A 24,680-nucleotide genomic window follows, 5' to 3' on the forward strand; every position below is an offset into this window, starting at 1 on the left:
TAATTTATACGTTACTTCAATTATAATATAATTTCTTTAAATCATATAGTAATATAGTAGATCTTTTTTTGAACCCGTACCTACTTTATTTATATAAACACTAATTTCAATAATTATAAAAATAATAACTCTTGCATCCGAACTAATAAAATACATGCAATTTAAATGTATCTATGCAATTCATGACTTACGTTAAAAAAAATAAGTCAAGCATTTACTTTTTGTAAAAATACTACTCCTGGCAGTAAGAGAGAAAAAATGAAAAAGGACACTCTAAGTCTTAGAACTTAGTCATGTTCGCAACATTTATGAGCCGTTCGTTAACACAACTTTTCACTTACAGGATCTTTTTATTTGGTTTTCGACTACAGCTATTTTCTAGATATAATATTGTTCTTTATCCGTAAATGTACTTTAAAGTTTTATCATATATACAGTCAAAGTGAATCTATTATTTTTGCAATCAACCGTTATTGTTTTTATTTTAGAAGAATTTACACATATTTATTGTTACAACATACAAACTTAAGTTAACATATTTTCTTTGAATTAAAATATTTATAACTAGTTATAAATAAAACAACCCCGTGCAAAAAAAATGTATCCATAGATATTACATTTTGGCATTTTAGTATTGAGAGTTGAGACCAATTGGCATAACTAAAGGGTAGTTTAGTTAAGAGGGATCTGTACATTTGTTTATTTTTATTTGTACTTGCACACTATCTAGTAAAAGTATAAAATGTCTTAAATTAAGCACAAAATATTAATTCCGTAGATATTACATGGTTTTGGATCTCGGCAACCAAAAGGTAATTTTCAGTGCTGATGGCGAATCCGTACTTCACTGGTAGGTTTTTGAGATAAATGTTAGTCATTTTTAGCCATTTTCATCTATACATTGCTTTTTATTTGAAAATAATCAGAAATGGAGTGCAGTGGTACTGAGCCGTTTGGCATTGTTTTGAGCCTGTTTCACGTATTGCGGACTAACAATAATCTTTAAGCACTCCTCATCTCAAGGTTCTTTGTTGTTTCTCTCAATCCTCTAAAAAATTGTATTGTAACCACTCTCCTTACTTGTCGTTCTTATCGCCCAAGTTACCAGGAAAGAAATTCCGATGGAAATGTAAAAATTAGATTTCCAAAGACATTCAATAACCGATTTTACGGTAGTTTATCATAAGACCCGAGATAATTTGCCCATAGAACTTCTTTTCTGAAGAAGTTCTGAATAACGCTCATGATGTCCATACTGTTTTTATAACCGATTACCATTTAAAAATAAAGTTATTATGGTTCATCAATGTTCTAATGTCAAGTCCGATAAATATTCCCTGTGATTTTAGCGTAAGAAATGTTGAGAAACAACTTGATCAAATACTAGAAATGCTTTTACGACATTTTTATAAAAATATTTTACGCAAAACTTCATACGAAATCTCTAAAATCTGACTTAATGGCGAAAAAGAGGCGACGAGTTGAATTCGGCACGCGAAAATACGTGTTCAAAAGTTCACCGATATATTTTGTATTTATTAATATTTTATATCTAAGAACTATGACCTTTCATTGATAAGCCAATTATTATTTTCTAATTTCAAGTTCATTTAAACAAACATATTATTTCAACTAACATTACTTGAGACGTACTACGAGCGTTACACAATGGTAAACAATAAATATTACCAAAAATGATTATTTACCAAACATTCACCAATGTTGTTTGTTGCAGTAAAATGATCTTAATTCAAGAAATCAAAAATAATTTATCATATATAAGTTAATAGTTTATGAGTAATGTGATCAATTTTTGATATCCTTTTATATATTCAATTTTACATTACAAACTTACACTCATGTTTAAATAGCGGTAGTCATAAAGTTTATACGTTCATTTTCACTCTAGGCATAAAATAATTTAATCAGGTCAAAGTTTTAACAACTATTTATACAAAGGTATATTAAGTTAACTTAGAGTTATAGACCAGTTTAATTAGTGAAAATCCATTTTTATCATGTATAATTATCAACACGTATTTGATACATAATTATAAAATTGGGAAATCTAAATCATTATAAAACACTAATGACAGTATCCCTTCGAATAAAATGAAATTTCAAATGCGTAAACATGTTGTTGCGGTTAATCTCAATTTAAAGGTCAATAAAAAAAAACATGAACTTAAAAAAACAATGCTACCGACTAACCTTGACCGAGAATTATTATACATTATATCGTTAGCACTTTATAATACGTCTAACATTTAACGTCTTATTTTGTATAGAACATGGCATTGTCTTATAAACTTTGTATGAATTATTATTTATTGCTTTTTTCCTATGTATGAATAACATATAATTATAGAGATCTAAGGTATTAATAGAAAATATACAATTATTTATATGCATATAGTACATAGGTATAATGTATACTTATATTTTGTGTCAAATTTCCTCATACAATAATGCATAAATAAAAATGGTTTACAGTCTTTTGAATGTGGTTTTTATGCTTTAAAATAAGGTATAATTAAAATTTGGCGGGAAGACATAATTTCAAATTTCTTTTAGAATTCAAATTCAATTTTTTTTATTTTAATAATTACTTTTAATTATCAATAATATTATTTCTATTCATTTTTAAAAAGTGTAATACCATTTGGTAAATTCAAAAAGTAAGGAATATTATAAAATACACTTATACTCGTATTCATACCGTTGTCAATTGCACCACTGTACATTCCATCTTGCCAAGTGTCACCTCATAAAATATTAGCTCATTTCTGTTCATATGCCACACGAGTACGATCATTTTTGAAGGACAAAATATAAGAAAAGTTCGACGAAAGTGGTTTTATGACAGATTTTAGTTATGTTAAGTTGTTTAAGAGTATTTGGATATTAATTTGAACGTAGTATAACTTTTTTTTAAGTATATTTTTCAACAAAAATTGACTACGGGGAAAATGCATGGTTAATGGTTTTAATGTTCAATATTTTGTAATTCTGTTATAGGGTTGTTCTTGTGTTACTCACCCTCACTACCTTCCTTGACTAAACTTTAAGTAGCAAAACTCAAAGAGTATCCATTAAAAACTGGTCACCGACCAATCATTACTTTCTATGTACAATTTTAATAAAAGCAGGTAAATCAAATATTAATAAAATTTGACTTTTTAAAAGTTACACTTTAAATTTACCCCTTGAAAAAATATTAAATAACTTAATAAAGTGTACTCTTTTCATTAATAAAACAACGTTTTTATTTAAACTTTTATTAGCTAACAATTATTTTATGGACAAAATTACAGTAACAAGAAATTTAGATAACCCAATACTTTAGTATACAGTTGTAACCATAATTTCGAATTTAATTTTATTATGCTCTGAATAATATAATAATATTTAGTATGTCACTCATAAAAAACTTAAAAGATTTTTTAAAGTGCAGTGATTTTTACATTAACATACTAGTGTTTCTCCCTTTTGATCTATTACATTTTAATGAATCCCATGCTATACTGTTACCAATTACTTGTCTTACCGTCGTCCCGAAATTTCGGTATTAATGTTATTATTAAATAGCATGTTAATATATTAGTATAAAGTATTCTATAGATAAAGGAAAATAAGAAATAGCAATTATAGCGTAATAGAAGGCACAATACCGGCACCTGTAGACCTGGCCACTTCATAGAAGCTATAATAGTGGTGTCAAACGAGAGGGCAATGGAGTATAAATGGTTGGTTGCAAATGTAGAACCGATAATTTTCTAAAGTCAGAACTATAATAAACTACAGCTATAATATTCTATTAACACGTTAATATTATTTAATCACTATGTGATCATCGTTTTCTATTATACTATCGACGTGTAGTTTTCTGGCCGTTCTGTACTCAAAACCCAACACTCAGTAATAATTTCGCTCAGGCAATTGCTGCTCGTTACAGCCACATTTCACTATACCGCTTAGTTTCAAAGTTTCAAACAAAAACACATTTTACCAACTAATATCAACATTCAGCTACAATACATTTACAAAATATTTAACTAACTCATTACTCCTAAAAACTAATAGTAATCGTACAATTCAGTTATTAGAATCTCTTTTTTTTATAAAAAAAGTAGTATTATTTTTTTATAAAAAAAATGCTTTTCAAGTTAATCGACGACGGTTAGTTGCACTGTTAACATCATACCAATATTTTCCATTATGATGTTAAGTTACCTCATCTAAATTAGCCTAGACGATATTTAATTCTCCTCTGATAATGAATTCTGCAGTTAGACTTAAACTTTAACGTTTTAAATATTTTTTTAATTCTTAAAAGCTTACATTATTAAAATCTATTTACTTCGACAAATAGAAGATGTAAAATAAACATCAAACGTTGTGTTAGTTAAACAAAATACATACGAACGGGTAATGATGTTATAAGGATATTGTTATAGTCATTTTAAAACAATTAGCTACAAATATTTACAAAACCACTTATTGGAATAAGTAATAAGTGCTGATTTTCAGTTATTATTGACTTCTTTAAACAAAATAGTGTCACTATGTAATGCGAATGCTACACATAATATAGTTTATTGTGGAATTGTCAAACAGTAGAATGCAACAGAACACCTTTGCCACAAGATAAATCAAGAAAACATATAAATAAAGATATTATGGACGTGCGTTAGTAAAATTATCATATTAATAATCTATTGCATGGACACGGTTAGAGTTGATCGTTTATCTAAAAAAATGTACTGCCATAGTTACCCATATACCGTAATTAACAATAAATGATAATATTTTAATTACCTGTTGATTCACTCACACACGACCTGGAAAATTGACTACGGTTAAAGTGTAATTTTCCTCTTTTTTTGGAGAGTTTTCCTCAATCAGAAAAAGAAGTTTGACTACGATTTTTGAGAAAATTTTAGATGTTATAGTTCCATTATAGATCTAACTTTGCCGGAGAAAGTGAAATAAAGAATAAATATCTACTCATTTCATGTGAAAGCCGAAAGGGTTTATATTTTTTAGTTTGTCAATGTTTATCGGTAGTACTGTATTTAAAGAATATTCCATACAAATTTCGAACTAATTCGACTATTTTATAAAAGTTATAGAGCATTATATTATTTAAAGTTGAAAAATATGTAAATTTTGCTGGGGGTTTTGATCGATTTTGATAAGGAATGGGTGAATTTTTTTTTAATTTTTTACTCAATAAAGTATCCTTTAGGTACGATTTCAGATCTATAGAGTCGCTACATGAAAAAAAAGGTTAAAAAGGTTTAAAAGATATCATGGGTCTTGTCACAAAAATACAAATTAAATAAATAAAAAATAAAAACCCATCATTGTAAATATAATACCTTTTTAGCTCCGCAGCGAAACTAAAATGAGATTCATTTAATAAGTGGAATTTTCTGATTTAGTGTTATAATTTAACTAACATTGAAATCGAAACAATAATTTATTAATTGTACCTTTCTTAATTTCTATTTTCTTCCTGGTACGCGGTGTAAGTATCTAGCCCCTTCCTTCTAATGTGTTGCGATAGCAATGTATATATAATGTGTATAATATATATTTATTATAATATATAATGTGGCTATTAAATGCATATAGTCAAATGTTGACAAATAACCTATAGTCAGTAGTCGCTAGCCCATTGTCAGAAGCATAATAAGTAGGGTATCTCTTATATCAATTTTTTTTTTCATTCAAATAATTGTGTTTACACGCGTATCGACGTTTACAGTTCACTCGAACATCACAATGACAGTGTTAGCAGTATTTAAGCACATAGTTGCTGACAGCAATACGTTTTTATGGCCTACGTTGATTTTATTAATATTATTTATTTTTTATTGTCTGAAAGAAGAAGCGCATGCGACCGAACGCCGAATTCAGATATCAAAATTACCTACTGTAACAAAAACTCACTGGGACAATCTAGTAATATCGTTAAAATTGTCTCGAGTACATCCACGAGGTAACATGTACACGTTATTAATGCGGTAAAATTATATTATGTGTTTTACAGTACTTTATTTTTTAAGAGTATTGTATCCAGAAATGTATTTCGGGGGAGCACTAGTTATTTAGCTCTTTAAATAATGCAATAATATTTATTTTATAACATTTAACAGTTTGCACGCCCTTATATGGCGTATAAGCTTATATATATATATATATAATTACATAATTTTAGTTTATATATATTATCTTTATAAAAAGTAATTGTTTGAGCAGTTAATTTAACAAAAACTTGCTAGAGTTAACTAATTTTACTTCAACTATTATTAGTTACTTTAGGCATTTATCATATCAATTTGATTTATCTAATGCAAATATATAGTTATTACTTATAAAATAGACAAACTAGTTTAGGCAGAACATTTTAGATTTGTCTACTTTTCCCCTATAGTTTACTTTAAAATTGTTTAATCGTCGTTTAAACGACCCAGTCAAAGAAAGGTATACGAATATATGCTAACGATAAAAAATAATAATAATAATGATTCTTCTTTAATAAGTGTCTAACGTTTGTAATTAAACAAAAAATTCATTAGGTTTTCGAAATTAAGATAATATTTGTGTGTTAATAATTTTATATGTATATTTTATTTAGACATGGTGGATTTTTTCTCGGATCTGTTCAAAAATAATGGCCCGTTGGTGCACATTAAACTCATGTTGAGGGACTATGTTATTATTAACGACCCGGATTATATTATGGTACATAGATATAGTATGGTTTCATCTTATTTGATTATACTTTTACAATAAAGAGATATAAATTATAATATAAACTTCAAAGCATTCAAAATTGAATGTGACGGATAACATTTTAAAAAATATTTATTTTTGTATATTAGGCGTTATTGTCCAACCCAAAACATATTACTAAAGGACCAGACTACAGGATGCTTGAACCGTGGTTAAATAAAGGGCTGTTGACTAGCACAGGTATATTACCCCTTAGCTGAATCTCGTTATACTGGTCATGTTAAGACTATTTTTATATTATTACAAGGTGAAAAGTGGCATTCACGAAGAAAACTATTGACCAATACATTTCATTTCAAAATATTAGAAACATACATACCAGCTTTAAACAAACACTCGCGGGCTTTAGTGAAAAACCTTACTAAAGCGTCAGAAAATGATGAACTTATAAGAGATGTTGGATCACACGTGACATTATGCGCATTAGATATTGTCTGTGGTTAGAAAATACATAATTATTTCTCTTAAAGTATTATTTTTTCATACTCAAATAAAATATTATGCACTTATTTACATATTAATTATCTTATAATTTTTATAATTTTTTTATAGAAACTATAATGGGAGTAAACATAAAATCACAGGAGGGTAAATCATCCGACTACGTCAACGCAATAAAAACGTGAGTACAACAAATATTAACAAAATCAAATATTTTAAAATACTAAATGATTTTCCGTTTGTTCCTAATAAATTAGCGTCAGTAATATACTGATAAACCGTATAATTACATTTTGGTTGTGGAATGAAACTATTTTCAACATCAGTATAAATGGTAGAGCATTTTACAAATCATTAAAAATACTACACGACTTCACTGAGAACGTAATTATTTGTACTTAAACCAATCGATCATATTTTAATTATTTGTTTTAAAATGATTTAGGTGATAAGAGAAAGAAGACAAAATCTAAAATCAGAAAAAAACCCAACATCAGAAAAAAACGGTTTGATCAACATCTAGTACAATATTATTGAATTGTATAAAATCATTATACTAACAGCAACAAAACATTTCAGATAGAAAAAGAATTTACTCATTTTTAGACCTCTTAATTGGCATATCTAAAGAAAACCCAAGCATGATGACAGATTTAGATATCAGAGAAGAAGTAGACACTTTTCTATTTGAGGGACATGATACATCATCCATTGCAATGACGATGGCATTGCTTCATATCGGCATGAACCAAAATATACAAGTCAGTACTGAAATAATAGAAATAATAATTTCACCAGTTATTCATTGTTTTAGAGATTTTGAACTTATTATAAACAGTGATAATTAATTAGTAACTAATCGTTTATATTTTAAATACTATATTAACCTTGAATATTAAAGTTATTAAAATTTAATTTTAATTTTTTTTAAGAAATAATAACATATAATTTTCGATTTTTTATTTTTATTTGCAATTATTTGCAATACACATACCTGCAATATTCGTTAATTAGAAATTTATGGATATTAACTGATTCTGTATTAGCATAATATTCGAGATGAGCTAAATGAAATATTCGGCGACAGCGACCGAGACGCTACTTTAGACGATCTTAATGCAATGTCGTATTTAGGAAGAGTATTAAAAGAAACAATGAGACTTTATCCTAGTGTAACTGGTATGTCAAGAGAACTGAATCAACCCCTTCAACTCAGTAAGTTTCAAAATCAATTAGTTTGCCAGTGATCAATTACTACCAATGTCTATTATCTTATACATTAATTATCCTATTTCTAGAAAACTATATAATTCCTCCTGGCTTTATTATTGGATTCTCACCTCATATATTACACCGTAACGAATCAATTTATCCAGACCCAGAAGTATTCAATCCCGACAGATTTTTGCCAGAACAATGCATTGGCCGTCACCCATATAGCTACATACCATTTAGCGCAGGACCCAGAAACTGTATAGGTAAGGGCATTCTTTATTAACGGAAAAAAAATAGCCATGAGCCAATAATATTGTGAGCGTACTAAAATGTCATTAATTACTTAAAATGAAATGACATTTAAAATAACGTATTGTTTTTACATAAAATTTTCATTTAATTCTAGGTCAGAAATTTGCAATGTATCAAATGAAAACGGTAATATCTACAATTCTTAGATACATGAAATTAGAAACACTTGGTACACAAAAAGATATTGTTATTAGTACTCAGCTGATCATGAGAGCCGATTCTATACCGAGTATGAAAATAACACCACTTTATAATAATAATAATTGTTTAGCTTAATATACTACTCTTGCTTGGCTGTTGACATTTAAGTAATAATAAATGTGTAAAATACTTCAATTCTTTTGTATCGATGTATTTTTTTTTTCTTATAGATTTGAGAATAAGTGTTTAATACCTATTCATTTTTACATTAATTAATATTAATATTTATTATACTCGGAAATGAGGTCATTATTTTTTAATAATATAATTTTCACAACAAAATTATAGCTCAGTTATGTATTAATAAATAAATTATTTTTGATCTATTAAAAAAATTTGATTACAAATTAGACAAAAACTATAATTTTATAATAGCATGATATAATGAGTATTTAACCAAATTTAAATATTTTAAATAGTACTACACGTGGTCATATCAAATAATAGTAAGCAACATTGTTTAGCAAATATTCATGTTAACCCTAACTCAGCAAATTCATATTTTCCGGCTTGCATTTTTTGTTGTGCATTTTACAACATAATATGCCTCATCCATAATGTACAAAAAATGATCATTGGTTTAAAAACCTTATGCTCACATTGCAATATAAACGTATTCATACTTGTTACTCAATTAGGTGTTAATACGGTAAATTAAAACCAATACAGTCTAAACCTACACAATAGAAAGTTAGCAAAGTAGGATTAAAACAGTTATTAAATATGATAACGATTTCATCACAATCAAACTCTTTGATAAGAACTTCGGATTATAATGTATAATACCCATGATTACAGAATAAACAAATAAACAGGCATGATTGCTAGATTACGAAATTTTCCTATCTTTTCGCATTTGTCCCATTTATGAAAGATGGTATAACTTATAATGAGAAGTCAGCACATTAAAATACTTTTTTTCAAATCCTAGACAATTTTCCTGCGCAGTATTATCAAGTAATCATGCCTGTTTATTTAGTCATAATAATACCTATACAGTAGAGTGGCGCAAAAAAAATTGATCTTCGAAATGTTAATGGCTAACATTTAAATTTGTTCTATACATAAAAAAAAAGACTTGGTGAAAATTTGAGATTAAAAAAAAATTGTTTACTGGTCGCTCAACGCGTTTTAAGTAATTTTACAAAAAATTGTCAAAAAAACTAAAAATGACTTAAATTATAAAATGTTTGGTCAAAAATCATTATAAGCACATCTAAATTGTAGTATTTTTAGCGTTGAGTACAACTGTTTGAGTTTCAAAATTAGAAGTTAAAAATTGATTACGCCATTAACAAAAATACGTAATGAAAAGGTAATTTTCAATTAAGCTTAAAGTAACTAAAAAAAAATTTTTTTTAATTTAAAATACGTTATTTTGTTAAACGTTATGTATGTTTCTAGTGAAAAGAATTTTTTTCCCTAATGTTAAAAATGTATACTTTTTTTTGTTATTTTTTTGTGCACCAAAATTAACGTTTTATTGAAAATGTATATTATGTGTCAAATAATAAAATACTTATCGTTATGAATTTAAGCTATTGCATTCTATTACAATGTATTTAATTTATATACTTTTAATAAGTTAGCCCGAAAGAGTAAAATACTTATTTTTACTCTCCATAACTATATCTACGATACTGCCAGTAACGTTAATTGCCGTCTTCCCATTTTCATAAATTCGTAGTACAATTTATATCAAGTAAACACCGTAGGCATTAGACAGTAGTGCAAAAAAGAAGTAGAAATAAGATAATTAACCATCGATTACACACTGTGTAGAACAGTCAACAAAGGACTCCAAAGAAACTTGTAATAAAAATAAAACATTCAACATTTAACGATATGCACATAAAAACATGTTGTTGCCTAATTGAGTATTATGTTCAAAACAGATAATAAAATTGCATTACTTTATAACCGTATTTTGTTGTGAATCGGCAATAATGAATATATTAATAAAAACCGTGGCTGCTTTGTCATATTATCCTATGTTGTTAAAATCAATTTATACTGTATTAAATATAAACTTTTACTTTAAAAATTAGAAAATAAAGGCAAAATCATTGTCTACAAGGAAAATTCATAATTCTAATCATAAATTATTTCATTTTATTATAAAACAAATTGCATAATAAAATTAAGATGACTTGTTTTTTATTAAAAACGTGACAAATAAACTAGAGATTAACAGAAAAAAAATATATTAAAATTCTATTTTGTAAACATTAGTATTTTAAACGAAATATTTCAATATGCGACATTGTAGCACCTAATATTGTAATGCCTAATTGTGTTTACGTATTAATTATTTTAAAATTCAGGTACGAAAACATTTTAAAATAACAGAAACAATCAATAACCAACTATAGCGTTATAATATTCGTATATTTACATCTGCAGTCGATAAGATAATAAAATATCTAATTTATTATAAGATAATATTTATACATGCGCTATTTTTGCTCCCACCCATGTGATTTTGCAATGACGTATTAACATTTTTCTAGCGTAATGGGAAATAAAAGCTTGCACCAAGGCGAGATTTTAACAACACTTATATCTAGCGCAAATCTTGACGTATATAGTATGACGCCGGCTTCTATTTTTCAAAAAATTACATTGTGAATGCAACAGTGTGCGATCACGTATCAATGTTAACAGTTCTCTAATACATAGTCATCTCGCAATGAACGCGCTGAGCATAGTCCTTGGGGCTTTGGCTTCAGGTTCGAATTTCTCCTTATGGGTAACGCTTGTCATGCTGCTAACCTTTGGATTCTACATACTGTATCGGGACAAACGTGCGTCTGAACGACAAAAACAAATATCTCTACTACCAACCCTAACAAAAACCTATTGGGGAATTCTCAAGAACTCATTGCACGTCGCTAGTTTGCGCCCCCAAGGTAATATTTTTTGTAAAATATTAATAATTTTTCAACTGTTAATACACGGACATGCGTATAAGTGTTTTATTGTGGACCGGGTTTCTAAATAATTAAATAGTAATCCACAAGTAAATCTAACTTAAATTGACTAATGTAGCATAGACATTATACGATTTTCTACTAGAGTTCTTATCAATTCGTTTCTACGCTATATTTGTTTAACAACGGTTAAAAATTATAACTGGAGTAAAAAGTAAATTATGTTTATTTAAAGCGTCGGTAATATTTACAAAACTTACTCTAATTATTCATTATATTTGAATGGTAAGAGGTAGGTAGATAGGTCTGATCCAACTATCTAACAAATTAACAAACAATTCGAATATTTAGTTTGAATTTTGTCATTGTTGAATTTATTATTCATTAAGTATAATATATTTTTTATTTTACTCAACAAAAAAAATAGTTAATATGTAAAAGTTAGAGTAAATATCTTCAGTAACATAGTTATCTTGAAGCCGCTTACTGACAGTGTCCAGTTTGGTTAAGTCAATAAAATGTTGAATTTTGGGGAATAAAGCCTACCATTAAACAATAAGTAGCAGCAAGGAAGAAGTTGGTAATTTACAAATTTGCATCGATGCGTTTTTTTTAAATACGATCTAAGTATTAATAATTGTTTAAAGCTGAGCAACTTACTGATTTATGTTAACTTAAAAGCTGGTTCACGGTATTTTTCCCGAATCGAAATTCCCGCATGGTATTTTTACCGAAAGTCCGTAAACCCGAAACCTTTTTTCCCGAATGCCTTTCTCCAGACGGTTATTGTTCCCGAAACGGAAAACATTTTTTTTAAAAAAAAGCGCGATATCAACAAAATTGTACATCACACCATATATTGCTGATCTATTATCGTACGGCAGGTCACCAAGTATTTTGGTCATTCGGGTAAAAATGTTTCGGGTTTACGGACTTTCGGGAAAAAGGTCGGGTACCTTAAAAGCTAATTATATTAACTTAACGAATTAATTTAAGTACATTTTGAAGGAAAATTAATTTTATCTATTATACATACCTTAAAAAAGTTACTTGGGGTTTTAGAGTAATAAAAGAAATATTGTTTTAATTAGAAAAATGAACTAAGTAGTTATTATTCAAAAGTAAAATTAAGAAGATAATTTTATGACTAAGGCTCAAAAATAACTTATTGTGTAAAAAAGTTAGATTTACTTAACTTTTTAACTTTACTTGAAGTTAATAATGTATTTATGTCCATTCTTCAATTAAGTGTTGAGTAAAAAAAATAATGGCTTTTATGAAAATTGCAATTTAATATATAATATCAACTTAACGATGAAGTTCTGTAGTTTTTTTAAATATTTCTATCAAAAATTGTATAAAAAATACAGAAACGGTTTATTAACAAAAGTTATAGATCAAAAAATTATAATCTTCTCATCCTTATTATCGCTGACTTAAATATTTCGATGCGAGTCGATAAATAGCTATAAATTCTAACTGTTGGAGATCATTAACTAAAATGGTGATATTTTATATTTTTTTCGAAAACGTTAATAGTACCTTTATAGTACTTATTTCATAATACATTATAGTACATAATACAATATTATAACTCAACAGATTTGACTACTGCTTGATTTAATATTCTATAACCGTAACAAATTATTAAATTTAATTGACGATTCAGGGGTCACAGGCTAATGTAAAAATCGTAAAAAGTAATATTTAATGCGTTACTATATCATTAATAGAATGAGGTTCGATGAAATGATCGTCACGTATAGGTGCCTTCATTCACGTACCTATTATGAATCAATTAATAATAAAAAAAAATGATTATTACTCTGTTGCCTAAAATGTAATTACTTAACCGTCCAAAAATTTCAGTTATTTTACCCTATTTCTCCAGCGTCCTTAAAAGAGTTGGACCGTTAGTGCATTTCAAAGTTATGTTGCGTGACTATATCATTATAAACGACCCCGATGACATAAAGGTATGCGTTAATTACTATGTTTCGAATTGTAAGATTAGGAATATAATATAGTTCATTGTTTTATAGATATTATTATGCAGCACTCAACATATTACCAAAGGACCGGATTACAAAATGCTCGAGCCTTGGTTAAACAAAGGGCTCCTGACCAGCACTGGTACGACTTATTAGTTATTGGCCTATTTCGAAAAACAAACGGTCATCCTAGTTTACTAAATACTATAATGTTTTAGATGAAAAATGGCATACGCGTAGAAAGTTACTGACAAATACGTTCCACTTCAAAATATTAGAAACATATATACCAGCTTTGAACAAGCATGCATACGCTCTAGTGCAAAACCTTGCCAAGGCATCGAAAAACGATGAAGTTATTACGGACATAGATTCGCACGTGACTCTATGCGCTTTGGATATTGTATGCGGTAAGCTACTACAATAAACATGTTTTTATTTATATTTTTGATAGATATAATTATAAATAAAGTAACCTATTACCTAGTGAACAGTGCTTGAATTGGGAAAAGAAATTAGAAGGGACGCTGGGATTAGTTTAAATTTCAGCGTCTCCAGACAACAACAATATGTAGTAATAAGTGGGCCGCTTTGATTAACGAAAAATTAAGGATATCCCTTACAATTTATGCACTGCATATAACCAAGCATAATACACCTAAAAAGCTCATTATTTAAAACCTATTAAGTTTTCAAATCGTTTATCTCCAAAAAATGAAGCTAATATTTTTAAGAAATATATTGTTGATTTCGTTAAATATATTTTAACTATAAAAAAAAGCCAATACAGTGGGGTTTTGGGCATAGGAGGGACGCAGCATATTGGGACGGGGGACGTCTATATAAATCATTACAGTATGCAAAAGTGATAAAATTATTTTCGAATAAACGCTTTGATGCGAATCTTTAATGGTAGAATTACAAATATCGATAAAAGCATTGTAGCTATTAACAATAATGTGCTTAAAAATGTAATTTTAGTATTGAGGTGGATACGATTACGATTGGTCGTCTGTCTATAATAATTTATTGCCGTTATTACCCATACATCGTAATTTTAAATGTAATAAAAACATTTTCAAATAACCGTCGACCGTTGGTTTCCTCACACATAGCAACTTAGAAATTGACTATGGTCAAAGTATAATTTCTCCGTATTTGTTGGTAATTCCTTGATAAAAAAAAATTGACAGTCTTTTGATAAAACTGTATATGTTTTAACCTCGCTCTAGATCTACCTTCGGTCTAATGTATAGTTTTTAAACGTTGATCGGTAGTATTACATCTAAAGAATATTGCGAACAAATTAAGAACTAATTCGAATAGTTTAAAAAAAAAATTATAGAGCAAGTTGAAAAATATGTAAAAATGTTTGAGTGTTTTTCTCACTTTTGAAGGGGAAGGTGTAAACTTTTTAAATGTTTGGCCCAGTAAGAACCTTTTTACACGAAAAAATCAGTTCAGGGGTTTAAAAGATATCATGGGTCTAGACAAATAAAAAATGAAATAAAAACACGCCATTGTAAAAAACATACCTTCTCAGCTCCGCAACGAAGCTAAAATGTCTTAATTGGTATTATAGAAACAATCATGGGCGTGAACTTAAGATCTCAAGAAGGACAATCGATTGATTACGTTAATGCAATAAAAACGTAAGTGTAATCAAGCAAATAATAAATATTAAGTATATTATAATTATAACTGTACTTAAAGCTTAACTAGTGTAAAAGTAGCAATGATTGTATGTTTTGTTTTACTAGTGTGAGTAATATAGTTATCAAAAGAATATTCACATTTTGGCTATGGAGCGAAACGATTTTCAACGTCAGTACTAGCGGCAGAGACTTTTATAAATCGTTAAAAGTACTACATACATTTACTGAAAACGTAATATATATGATGGACAGTCAAAATATAAATGTTCTTGTTTTCATAAATATATTATTTTAGGTTATTCAGGAAAAAAAACAAAAACTAAATTTTGCAGAAAATCAAAATGCCTGGACCAATGGTTTGAAATGATTTTTTTATAACAACTACTTATTTTTGATATACTAAATTTGAAATACTGATATTATTTACAGAAAGAAAAAGAATTTACTCATTTTTAGACCTCTTAATTGGCATATCTAAAGAAAACCCAAGCATGATGACAGATTTAGATATCAGAGAAGAAGTAGACACTTTTCTATTTGAAGGACACGATACATCTTCAATAGCCATGACAATGGCATTGATTCACATTGGCATGAATCAAAATATACAGGTGCTTAGTTTATTAATATTTACTTTTTTTTTCTAAAACAAAACATAACAATCGTAAGAAATTACAAATCCATTTTATTTTTATTTTATGTTTTATTTAATAAATATTAAATAGCTATGTGTATTAACATTGAATTGATTACTGGAGATAACTTGAGACCTTAAGACGACGCCACACCACCTTTTAGGATGGTAAATTTAATTAAAAAGTAAAGTCTTCTTTTTCTTCATCTTCGCCTTATACTGCCGCAACTACATGGGGTCGGCCACCTTAGTCCTACACCTCCATAGCTCATCTTCTACATCTTGTTCAATCATCCCAGCTATCCTCATATCACTCTCTATTGCGTCTATCTTTTCTTCGGTCATATCGCCGATGTTCAGTATTGGACTCCTCATACTTTTTGACTTGTTTTATCAAGCTTTAATTTTGTATGGATGTATTTTCACTCTAAATCAGCTCAGTTTCTTAGAAAAATGCATCCCCCAAAACATGTTTATTACTCAAATAAAAAGTGTTGTATATCCCCCTATAAAATTGCTTCTCCGAGACCTCCTAAAAAATGTAAGGCCTGAACCTCCCATGTTTATATTGACATCTTAAATCCCTGATTATATTGTTAAATTATATAATATATATATATATATAAGTTAATATAGCCACGTGGTTCTTTTGAAAATGTCGACAAACAAAATAAAATTCTTATCGTCTATTGTATTTTACTCCTAACATATTATAAAGGATGACATCAGAGAAGAGCTTCATGGAATATTTGGTGACAGTGATCGAGATGCTACAATGGAAGACCTTAAAGCCATGCCGATATTGGAAAGAGTAATAAAAGAAACCATGAGACTTTACCCCAGTGTTACGGGTATTACAAGAAAACTCAATCAACCATTAAGTCTTAGTATGTTTAAAAATTTAATATCATACTTGAAACAGAATTATCAAAATATGAATATTTTAGAAAACCACATAATACCTCCAGAAACTATTTTAGTCGTCGTTCCTCACTTGTTGCATCGTGAAGAGTCAATGTATCCAAACCCGGAAATGTTTAATCCCGATCGGTTTTTACCGGAACAGTGTATCAATCGACACCCATATGGATACATACCGTTTAGCGCTGGACCAAGAAACTGTATTGGTACGAATTAATAAAAGAAATGTTCTAACTAAACATATTTTTATAAGTTTAAATGAAATTACTGTTTGTCATTTTAGGACAGAAATTTGCAATGTATCAAATGAAGACTGTAATATCAACGGTTGTTAGATACATGAAATTAGAAACACTAGGAACACAAAAAGATATTATTGTTAGTACGCAATTGGTATTAAGAGCCGATTCATTGCCCAGTTTAAAAATAACACCACTTTTTAATAATAATTTTAAGTATTAAAACTCAAAACAAAAACGTAAATAATGTTTTGTAAATATTACTTTTAAGTATTAATAAAATACAAATATTGTTGTCGTTGTAAATATTCAATGCTATTACATTGTTGTTTAGATAACTGTTTTAAGAACATGTACTATTTTATACTGTCTTGTAATACCTTGTTATAGAACATAACAATGTATTAAATTAAACTTAATAGATTGAAGTGAAAAACTATTGGTAACTGAGGATATTAAATGGTTCATAACAAACACAATTTTCAAATTTGATTGCAAATTATTACAAAAAAGTTAGATATTAATATAATAATTAATAAATTTGTGTTAATTGTATATACTTTAATGTCGACGGCATGAATAAAAATAATAATTCATTTATACACAAAATGAAAACAATTGGGTATTATTGAATTTATATTTTTTTATTTAGTATTCTTTTTCCAATACAAAAACAAATTATAGAGAACAATTTGTATTTTCCATAAGTAAATAAATAAACGCTAGGTAATATATAAATATATATGACATTTATACTAAATAAATTAAAATTATCAGTTTTCTTTTGCTTGGTGAATATTTAATCAGTAGTTTCCGAGATTTAAGAATTTCTGTTTTTTCGTCAGACGTTAACAGATTTAAATCGATAAGTGATAAAGTAAAATAACAAACCGCAGGTGCAAAGTGTCCAGAACTAATGTCGTCAATAACCGATCAATCTTTAAAGTTATTCCCTTCGTAATGTAATGAAGGAAGAAAAAATAACGGATGCCCGCCACTAAAAGTCTAATACATCACACTATTGTGGTTGTTCAAATAAAACGTACCCAAGTTCACTGTAAAATATAAAATTATTTAAATATAATCGTGGATACGTAAAAAGTATTTTGTGCATTATTCTTAACAAACTAATTAAACCTATCGGCTGTGTTATCCGAAGGTATTGAAAATATGTTTACAAACTAACAATTATATTGTTATAATAATTATAAAAGCAATAGTATTATAAAATATACAAACATAATAGTTATATTAACTCCAAAGCTTTTTAAATTAAAAACAAAAATTGTAAATGGTATTGTCTAAAACTGATTAAATGATTAATTCTTAGTTTTTTGTTAAATATTTTATTTTTCTTAGACTAATTATTTTAGTGTTGACTTAATTAAAAAAAAAACTTTTATTTATTTTATAAATCATCTTAGATTTTCTCGAATAAAGAGATAATTTGAATAAAAAAACATTAACCACAGGATAGCTGTTTCAGTACAAGAGTTTTATTTTAATTTTAAAAGGTTTTTTTTGTTTAAACTAAGTTAAAATTATACTTTTTCAGTCATAAATTTATCAAAAAATGTGTAGTTAATTTGTTAAAGTTTCCTTTTATTTAAAAAAATTGAGTATAGAAAAGCTGTACTTGGAAAATGACGCTAGCTGTATTTAACAGAAAAATATTCAAATAAATAATGCAATTAAAGAAACTTTTTCTTTATTTCGCTTTTTAAGTGTAGATTTAGGGCTTAATATCAGAAAATTAAAAAAAGAATTCTCAATTTAATCATTTGTGTTCTCTAAAGAGATTAGAGATCCCATATAATCGGCCAATCAGTCTTATCATAACTTGATGAGACACCGTATAAGTTGACCGCTATTTTATTATAAGAGCTCTCAATTGCGTATCACTTCCTTTTCACTTTTATGAAATAAAAAATGACACATTTATAGTAAAGACGAAAGACAATAGTATAAAACTGAATGAGACGTAACAAAATATATCAGGAGTACCAATAAATTGGTATTTATTTATTTTTCACGTTGTTATTAAACGTTTTTAAACAAATAGATATAAAATTAAAAACTAAATGACATATCTATGAGCTATGTTAACAAATAAGAACATATTATCATATACAATTTTGCTTTTATCAAAATAACCAATATAATATAATACCATAAATAATATATCTTGTATTTTCATAATATATGAAAGACAACTTAATTGATAATATCAATATTACTTATTGCAAAATTTTATCAACTTTAATTTATTTAAAAAAATATAATCACAATTTTCGCTTTCAGCCTTATATAATAAAAATATTTAAATGAAGTTTTTTTCAGTAAAAAAAAACTGACTATTAAACAACCATTCTTGACTAGGAATTTTATAATTTTTTAAATATTGAAAGTATTAATCTTCTGTTCGCCATCTGACTATGTTGAATGTCAACTAACATACTTCTTAACTCTTCGTGTTTATCAGCATCCATAGCTTCTTTTTTTCTCATATAGCTAAGGAACCATTCGGGTGGTTGATCAGTTTTATTTTCGTCGTCGTTCACTAACATATTATCTGAATGACTATTCTGACTACTAATAGCGTTCAACGCGTTGTGCATGCCAACAAGATACGGCCAATGTTTTTTATACTTCTTGCTAATACCAGAAACCTTACAATTGTACGACCTTACTAAACTATTCCATTTATTTTCCAAATCTTGTTCCGTTAAAGTGACTATTCCGAGACGTCGAAACTTTTTCAATACTACTGCCCATATTGAATTGGGTTTGCGGATCCATCTTTTTACTTCATTTTCAGCGTCCGAATGTAATTGTATCAACTTGCGTATGAGCTCTGGTTTCCATTTCACTCCAGACTTTGTCTCTACTATACTATCATCGCTTTGATCAGAGTCTTCATTCATTTCCAAACTAAAAAAATTAGAATAATAATAATATAACTATAATAAAAAACAAGCTTAGTTGTGTTGGGGCATGGTGGGGTTGGAGCATGTTGGCTTTGGAGAGATCACATGTCTTTAGGAATTACTATAATATAACTAAATAAAATCACTTTCAATTAAACTCTTCAATGTGAAACAAAAGATGGTAAAAACTTTGTAGTATACATATTTATCATTTTATGGACAATAAATATGTATAACAGTGATATTTTGAGTTTTCCTCAATAAAAAAGGTGTAAATACAGATTTAACTTTATTTTTTTAATGAATTCATATAAATTTAAAAAAAAATAATTAAAAATGTATATTTAAATAAAAACTCAAATAATAAATAAAAATATATTTCAAATGATTCAATATTTTCAAATAACTATTTGTTATTTAAATAAAAAAAGGCCCAGGTTTATATGTCATTAACTTGAATTGAGAATAATATACTGAAAATGTTAACAATTAGATTGAAAAATGTATAGGTCTAAAAAAATAAAAATAAAGTAGGATCATGAACATGCTTTATGGAGTCTTTGGTCCCATAAAATCAGCTGATTCAACCCCTTTTCTCTGAACTCTACATGTATTAGTAGTATTATATCTAAAGAATTTCAAGTTTAGAAGAGATTCGACTATCTATAAAAAAAGTTATAAGGTAGCAACATTATGAAAAATGTGTGAATTTCTGGCCCAATAAAGTACATTCCGAGTATGAATTCTGATCAATAGACTTGTCACATAAAGATATTGGGCATGCGGTTATAAGTATGTTGAGGGTGTAGACACCAAAACAGAAAAAAATGTTTAAAATACTTAAAACACACATTGTAAAAACAATAATTTCTCAAAACTAAAATAAGTCAAATTTTTTAAATAGTTTCTAAATATTTCAACTAACTTAGGTTCTATTTTGCAGTTAATCATTGTCTCTTGTACATCGACTTGTTTCCATACTCCTTGCATGAAAGCCGGTACCAATTCTTCACCGGGACGAGGAGGATAAAAATCCGGTATTTCTATAGTACCGCCGAGCATTTGATCCATTATTGCAAAATATGGCCATTTTACGTCTTGAGGTCCTTCCGCTTTTAATTTATTTAAATTTGCTTCATATTGTTCGACACATTGATTCCATAATGACTCTGCTTCATATGATTCAATATCAGCATTTGAGCCAAGATTTTTATTCATCTTGGTTACCAAATCAAACCACAAAATATCTTTTTCTGATTCTTTTGTTGCTAGATCAAAATGGTCAGCCATTGAACGCCGTAATGAAAACAATAGTAAAATCATTTCTTGTGTCCACAACCTGATTTCTAAAATCAAACCAATCAATAGATTAATAATTTTATTTTATTAGTCATATTAAAGTTAATGTGGTCAGAAGCAAAAAAAGTTACATGTATCATTTTGTCATTTTTGAGAATATTTCAGTACTTTTCAAAAATGTTCAAACATATAAAATAAAACAATGCAGTTCTCAAACAATGTTTTAAAGTATTTAATAGTACATTTTAATACACTATTCAATACATTTTTATTTGAATAATTATTTAAAAATAAAAAAAACATTCATGAATTTTTTTACATATAAATGATTTGATTCATTATTCATTATTTGGTTCTTCATAAATAATAATTTTTATTTATGAATAACTATTTTCAATTCATGAAAACATACTTGGTATATACCAATTAAGTATTTGTGACTTATAGTAATTATTCATTAGTATAATTATTTTTACACGACTACTTTTTTACTAACAAATTTTTTGTTTGTATGAGTTTTAATGTAAATTTGCACTTACCATTGTTTGCATTAGTTGTGGAAGTCAAAAAAAAATAATCCATATTATCATTAGAACTTATATTTATTATTTCCCTGTTTGAAAAAAAAATTAAGTTTATAATATTAACAATTTAGCGCATACAAACTTCGAAATAATTTTTGTTAATTTTAAATTTTACTTACTCTTCAGTATCTGTATGGTCCGTTTCAGGACTTTTAATTATACTATCGGTATCAACCGGTTTGTTGACCCCAATATAAGAATCTGTTTTTTTCAATTCATCTGTCCCCTTCAGAATTTCGTCCATAGCAGAAAAATGTTCCCATCGTACACTAAAATCTCCCAAATACTTTATTTTTTCGATATTTTTTCTATATGTAGCAGCAATATTTCTCCATTTATCATCGCAATCTTTAGCAGTCACTTTCACACCTGGCATACCGTTATTCATGCGACGAGCAATCAACTCCCATAATTTGAACTTATATTTTGATGAATGAAACTCATCATTGAGGCTTCCTCTTAATCCAATTAATAAAGATGTCATTTCAGTGGACCATTTTAAAGCCGGCACTAAAAATATATGTGTTTTTTTAATATGAGTAAATTAAAATAACTTTTATACTGTATAATAAAAATAGCACTCTAATGAAAAAAGTTAATTATTTAAGTAAAATATGCAGTGGAAATAAATTGAAATAAGTATTTATACATACTCGCGCTATCTGGCACAAACGCTTCATTAATATCGCTCCACGGAATAGTGTCAGCAACATTCTGACTTACAATAACAGACTTGAATTCGTTAGATGATCTAATACTGTTGGATGTTCCACTAAATAAAAAATATCATTGATATATGTATATATATATAGTATACTTATATTTCCAGTGACTGAAATTCTATTTCATTTTAATAATAATCCACAAGTAATTATACTCACTCGTTCAAAAGAGAGCAGTGAAGTTCTTCAACACCATCGTTCTGTACAATAGTGGAAACTTCTAACTCAATAATTGAACTTGAAGTGTTTAAATTATCCGTTCTAGTGATGTTTACTGGATAGTTAATTAAACTTTGGCCATTTGATACTAGCATCCTCGAATTTATTATAGCTTTTACATAGTTCATTAATACTTCTTCTGAAATATTATTAATTACTAAAAATATGAGTAATGTTAAAACGTACTTAGAAGAACACAAAAAACTAATATTAAACATTGAACTAAGTTGACATTAACAAAAAAGTTACTGAATTCTCAGCATCTAAGCTATAATAATTTTTTTTACATTAATTTTTTAATGAATAGAAATTAATTTAACAAAGTTAGTTATAATTTATTAATAAATACAAAGAAAATGCCAATAGGAAAAGTTAGTGTCTGAGTATGTAATTAATTTATATACTTTTTTAATTTTACATTTGCCGAAAATATGTCGGTAACTGTTATTGGTATTATAACAAGACTCTTGTTGATATAAATTAATTAGTAAATCCATTTAATGTTTAACAAATCTTATGTATTATTATTTATACACAATAATTAAAAAACCTGAAATGTTCTATTTCAAATTAATATAGAAATATTTTTTAACAGGTTTATGTTTTTTTTCATTATAGAAGTCTATTTCTATCTAGCTAAATATTTCTAACCCCATTATTTTGTTTTGTCCCAAGTTAAATTATTAATAATAGGAATAAATATATTCTTAACATACCATCGTTAAGTTTTTCAACAGTTCGTTTATCGGTTTTAAACACAACCTGTTTATTATTAATTTTAAAAAACAGTTGTTCCGACCCAATGGTATCATTTTCGACAGCATAATTGTCCATGTTTTAACGGTGAGCCTTCAGAATCCTTAAATGTCACCGATAGGTCAAATCTACGGTTAATTCTTAATTTATTCAATCAAATAATAATTATTAAACGACTTTAACGAGAAAAATCAGACACAAAAAACAAAAATCCAACGTTCAACACAAAACACATGCAATCGATGGAAGAACTGAAGAAATAATAACATCGGGACTTATCAGTATTCTCTTGTGTTATCATGGCCACAATTGCATAGTCTTTGGAGGTTTTCACGTGGTCAGTGGTGGTGTCTGATAACGTTAAAAAAATTGTAATGTGTAATCAGTGTAAGCTAAATATGTTTTTCGTTATTTTCATCAAGCATCAGAATATTTTAATTTTACCAATTTTGAGATTTCAATTTTGTTGTTTATTGAAATTAATTAATCATTACTATTTACTATAATGAAACATCTCAATAAACTACACGAGTCGCGAATCGCACTATATTTACATTGATTACATAAAATACAAATTTTGTGTCGTATGTTGATCTACAATAGTGACTGGTGAGCTTTTGTAATTCAGGATAAAGTCATCTGCCGTGTAAATTCAGACGATCCACCATGGTGAGATACGTAACGTCATGTGTGAAACAACAAGTTCCGTCTACAGTAACAATAATTGATAATTGTCTATTCAAAATAAATTCTACAGTTATATTTCTCTTGCAATCTAATGTGATTGTAGATTAAGACAAAATATTTCTTATTTTAAATATTAAAAAGAAATA

The 24,680-nt window shown here is 27.6% G+C and overlaps 3 protein-coding genes across 6 annotated transcripts; 2 read left to right on the top strand and 1 right to left on the bottom strand.

The window, feature by feature from the left end:
* Window positions 1-5,680: 5,680 nt before the first annotated feature.
* Window positions 5,681-11,500, top strand: LOC126838020 (cytochrome P450 4C1-like). Of its 3 annotated transcripts, XM_050572097.1 has the most exons (12): window positions 5,681-6,004; window positions 6,644-6,750; window positions 6,891-6,981; window positions 7,049-7,240; window positions 7,354-7,423; window positions 7,500-7,626; window positions 7,688-7,748; window positions 7,822-8,003; window positions 8,289-8,457; window positions 8,541-8,720; window positions 8,864-8,998; window positions 11,481-11,500. In XM_050572097.1, exons 1-12 carry the CDS (start codon window positions 5,788-5,790, stop codon window positions 11,483-11,485), a joined length of 1,536 nt encoding a protein of 511 aa, XP_050428054.1. In that variant the 5' UTR covers window positions 5,681-5,787; the 3' UTR covers window positions 11,486-11,500. The 3 variants fall into 3 exon arrangements, with proteins under 3 accessions (XP_050428054.1, XP_050428053.1, XP_050428055.1); XM_050572096.1 differs by lacking the exon at window positions 11,481-11,500 and having other exon boundaries at window positions 8,864-9,105; XM_050572098.1 differs by lacking the exon at window positions 11,481-11,500 and having other exon boundaries at window positions 5,977-6,029; window positions 8,864-9,105.
* A 38-nt stretch (window positions 11,501-11,538) lies between these two features.
* Window positions 11,539-17,646, top strand: LOC126838019 (cytochrome P450 4C1-like). 2 transcript variants are annotated; one of them, XM_050572094.1, is made up of 11 exons: window positions 11,539-11,879; window positions 13,770-13,876; window positions 13,943-14,033; window positions 14,110-14,301; window positions 15,474-15,543; window positions 15,625-15,778; window positions 15,842-15,902; window positions 15,976-16,157; window positions 16,899-17,067; window positions 17,128-17,307; window positions 17,385-17,646. In XM_050572094.1, the coding sequence occupies exons 1-11, from the start codon at window positions 11,660-11,662 to the stop codon at window positions 17,561-17,563; spliced, it is 1,605 nt and encodes a 534-aa protein (XP_050428051.1). In that variant the 5' UTR covers window positions 11,539-11,659; the 3' UTR covers window positions 17,564-17,646. The 2 variants fall into 2 exon arrangements, with proteins under 2 accessions (XP_050428051.1, XP_050428052.1); XM_050572095.1 differs by having other exon boundaries at window positions 15,652-15,778.
* Window positions 17,647-19,585: 1,939 nt separating this feature from the next.
* Window positions 19,586-24,088, bottom strand: LOC126838422 (uncharacterized). Its single transcript, XM_050572822.1, has 7 exons — window positions 23,808-24,088; window positions 23,032-23,230; window positions 22,804-22,922; window positions 22,270-22,660; window positions 22,106-22,179; window positions 21,193-21,613; window positions 19,586-20,271 (listed from the first exon to the last, which is right to left on the bottom strand). Exons 1-7 carry the CDS (start codon window positions 23,923-23,925, stop codon window positions 19,725-19,727), a joined length of 1,869 nt encoding a protein of 622 aa, XP_050428779.1. The 5' UTR covers window positions 23,926-24,088; the 3' UTR covers window positions 19,586-19,724.
* Between the last annotated feature and the right edge of the window lie 592 nt (window positions 24,089-24,680).

Source organism: Adelges cooleyi, unplaced genomic scaffold (genome assembly GCF_023614345.1).
Source record: "Adelges cooleyi isolate 19-005CV unplaced genomic scaffold, UGA_ACOO_1.1 ACOO_flye_CR_arks_rails_tigmint_CR_PRNA_30, whole genome shotgun sequence".
Lineage (NCBI taxonomy): Eukaryota > Metazoa > Arthropoda > Insecta > Hemiptera > Adelgidae > Adelges > Adelges cooleyi.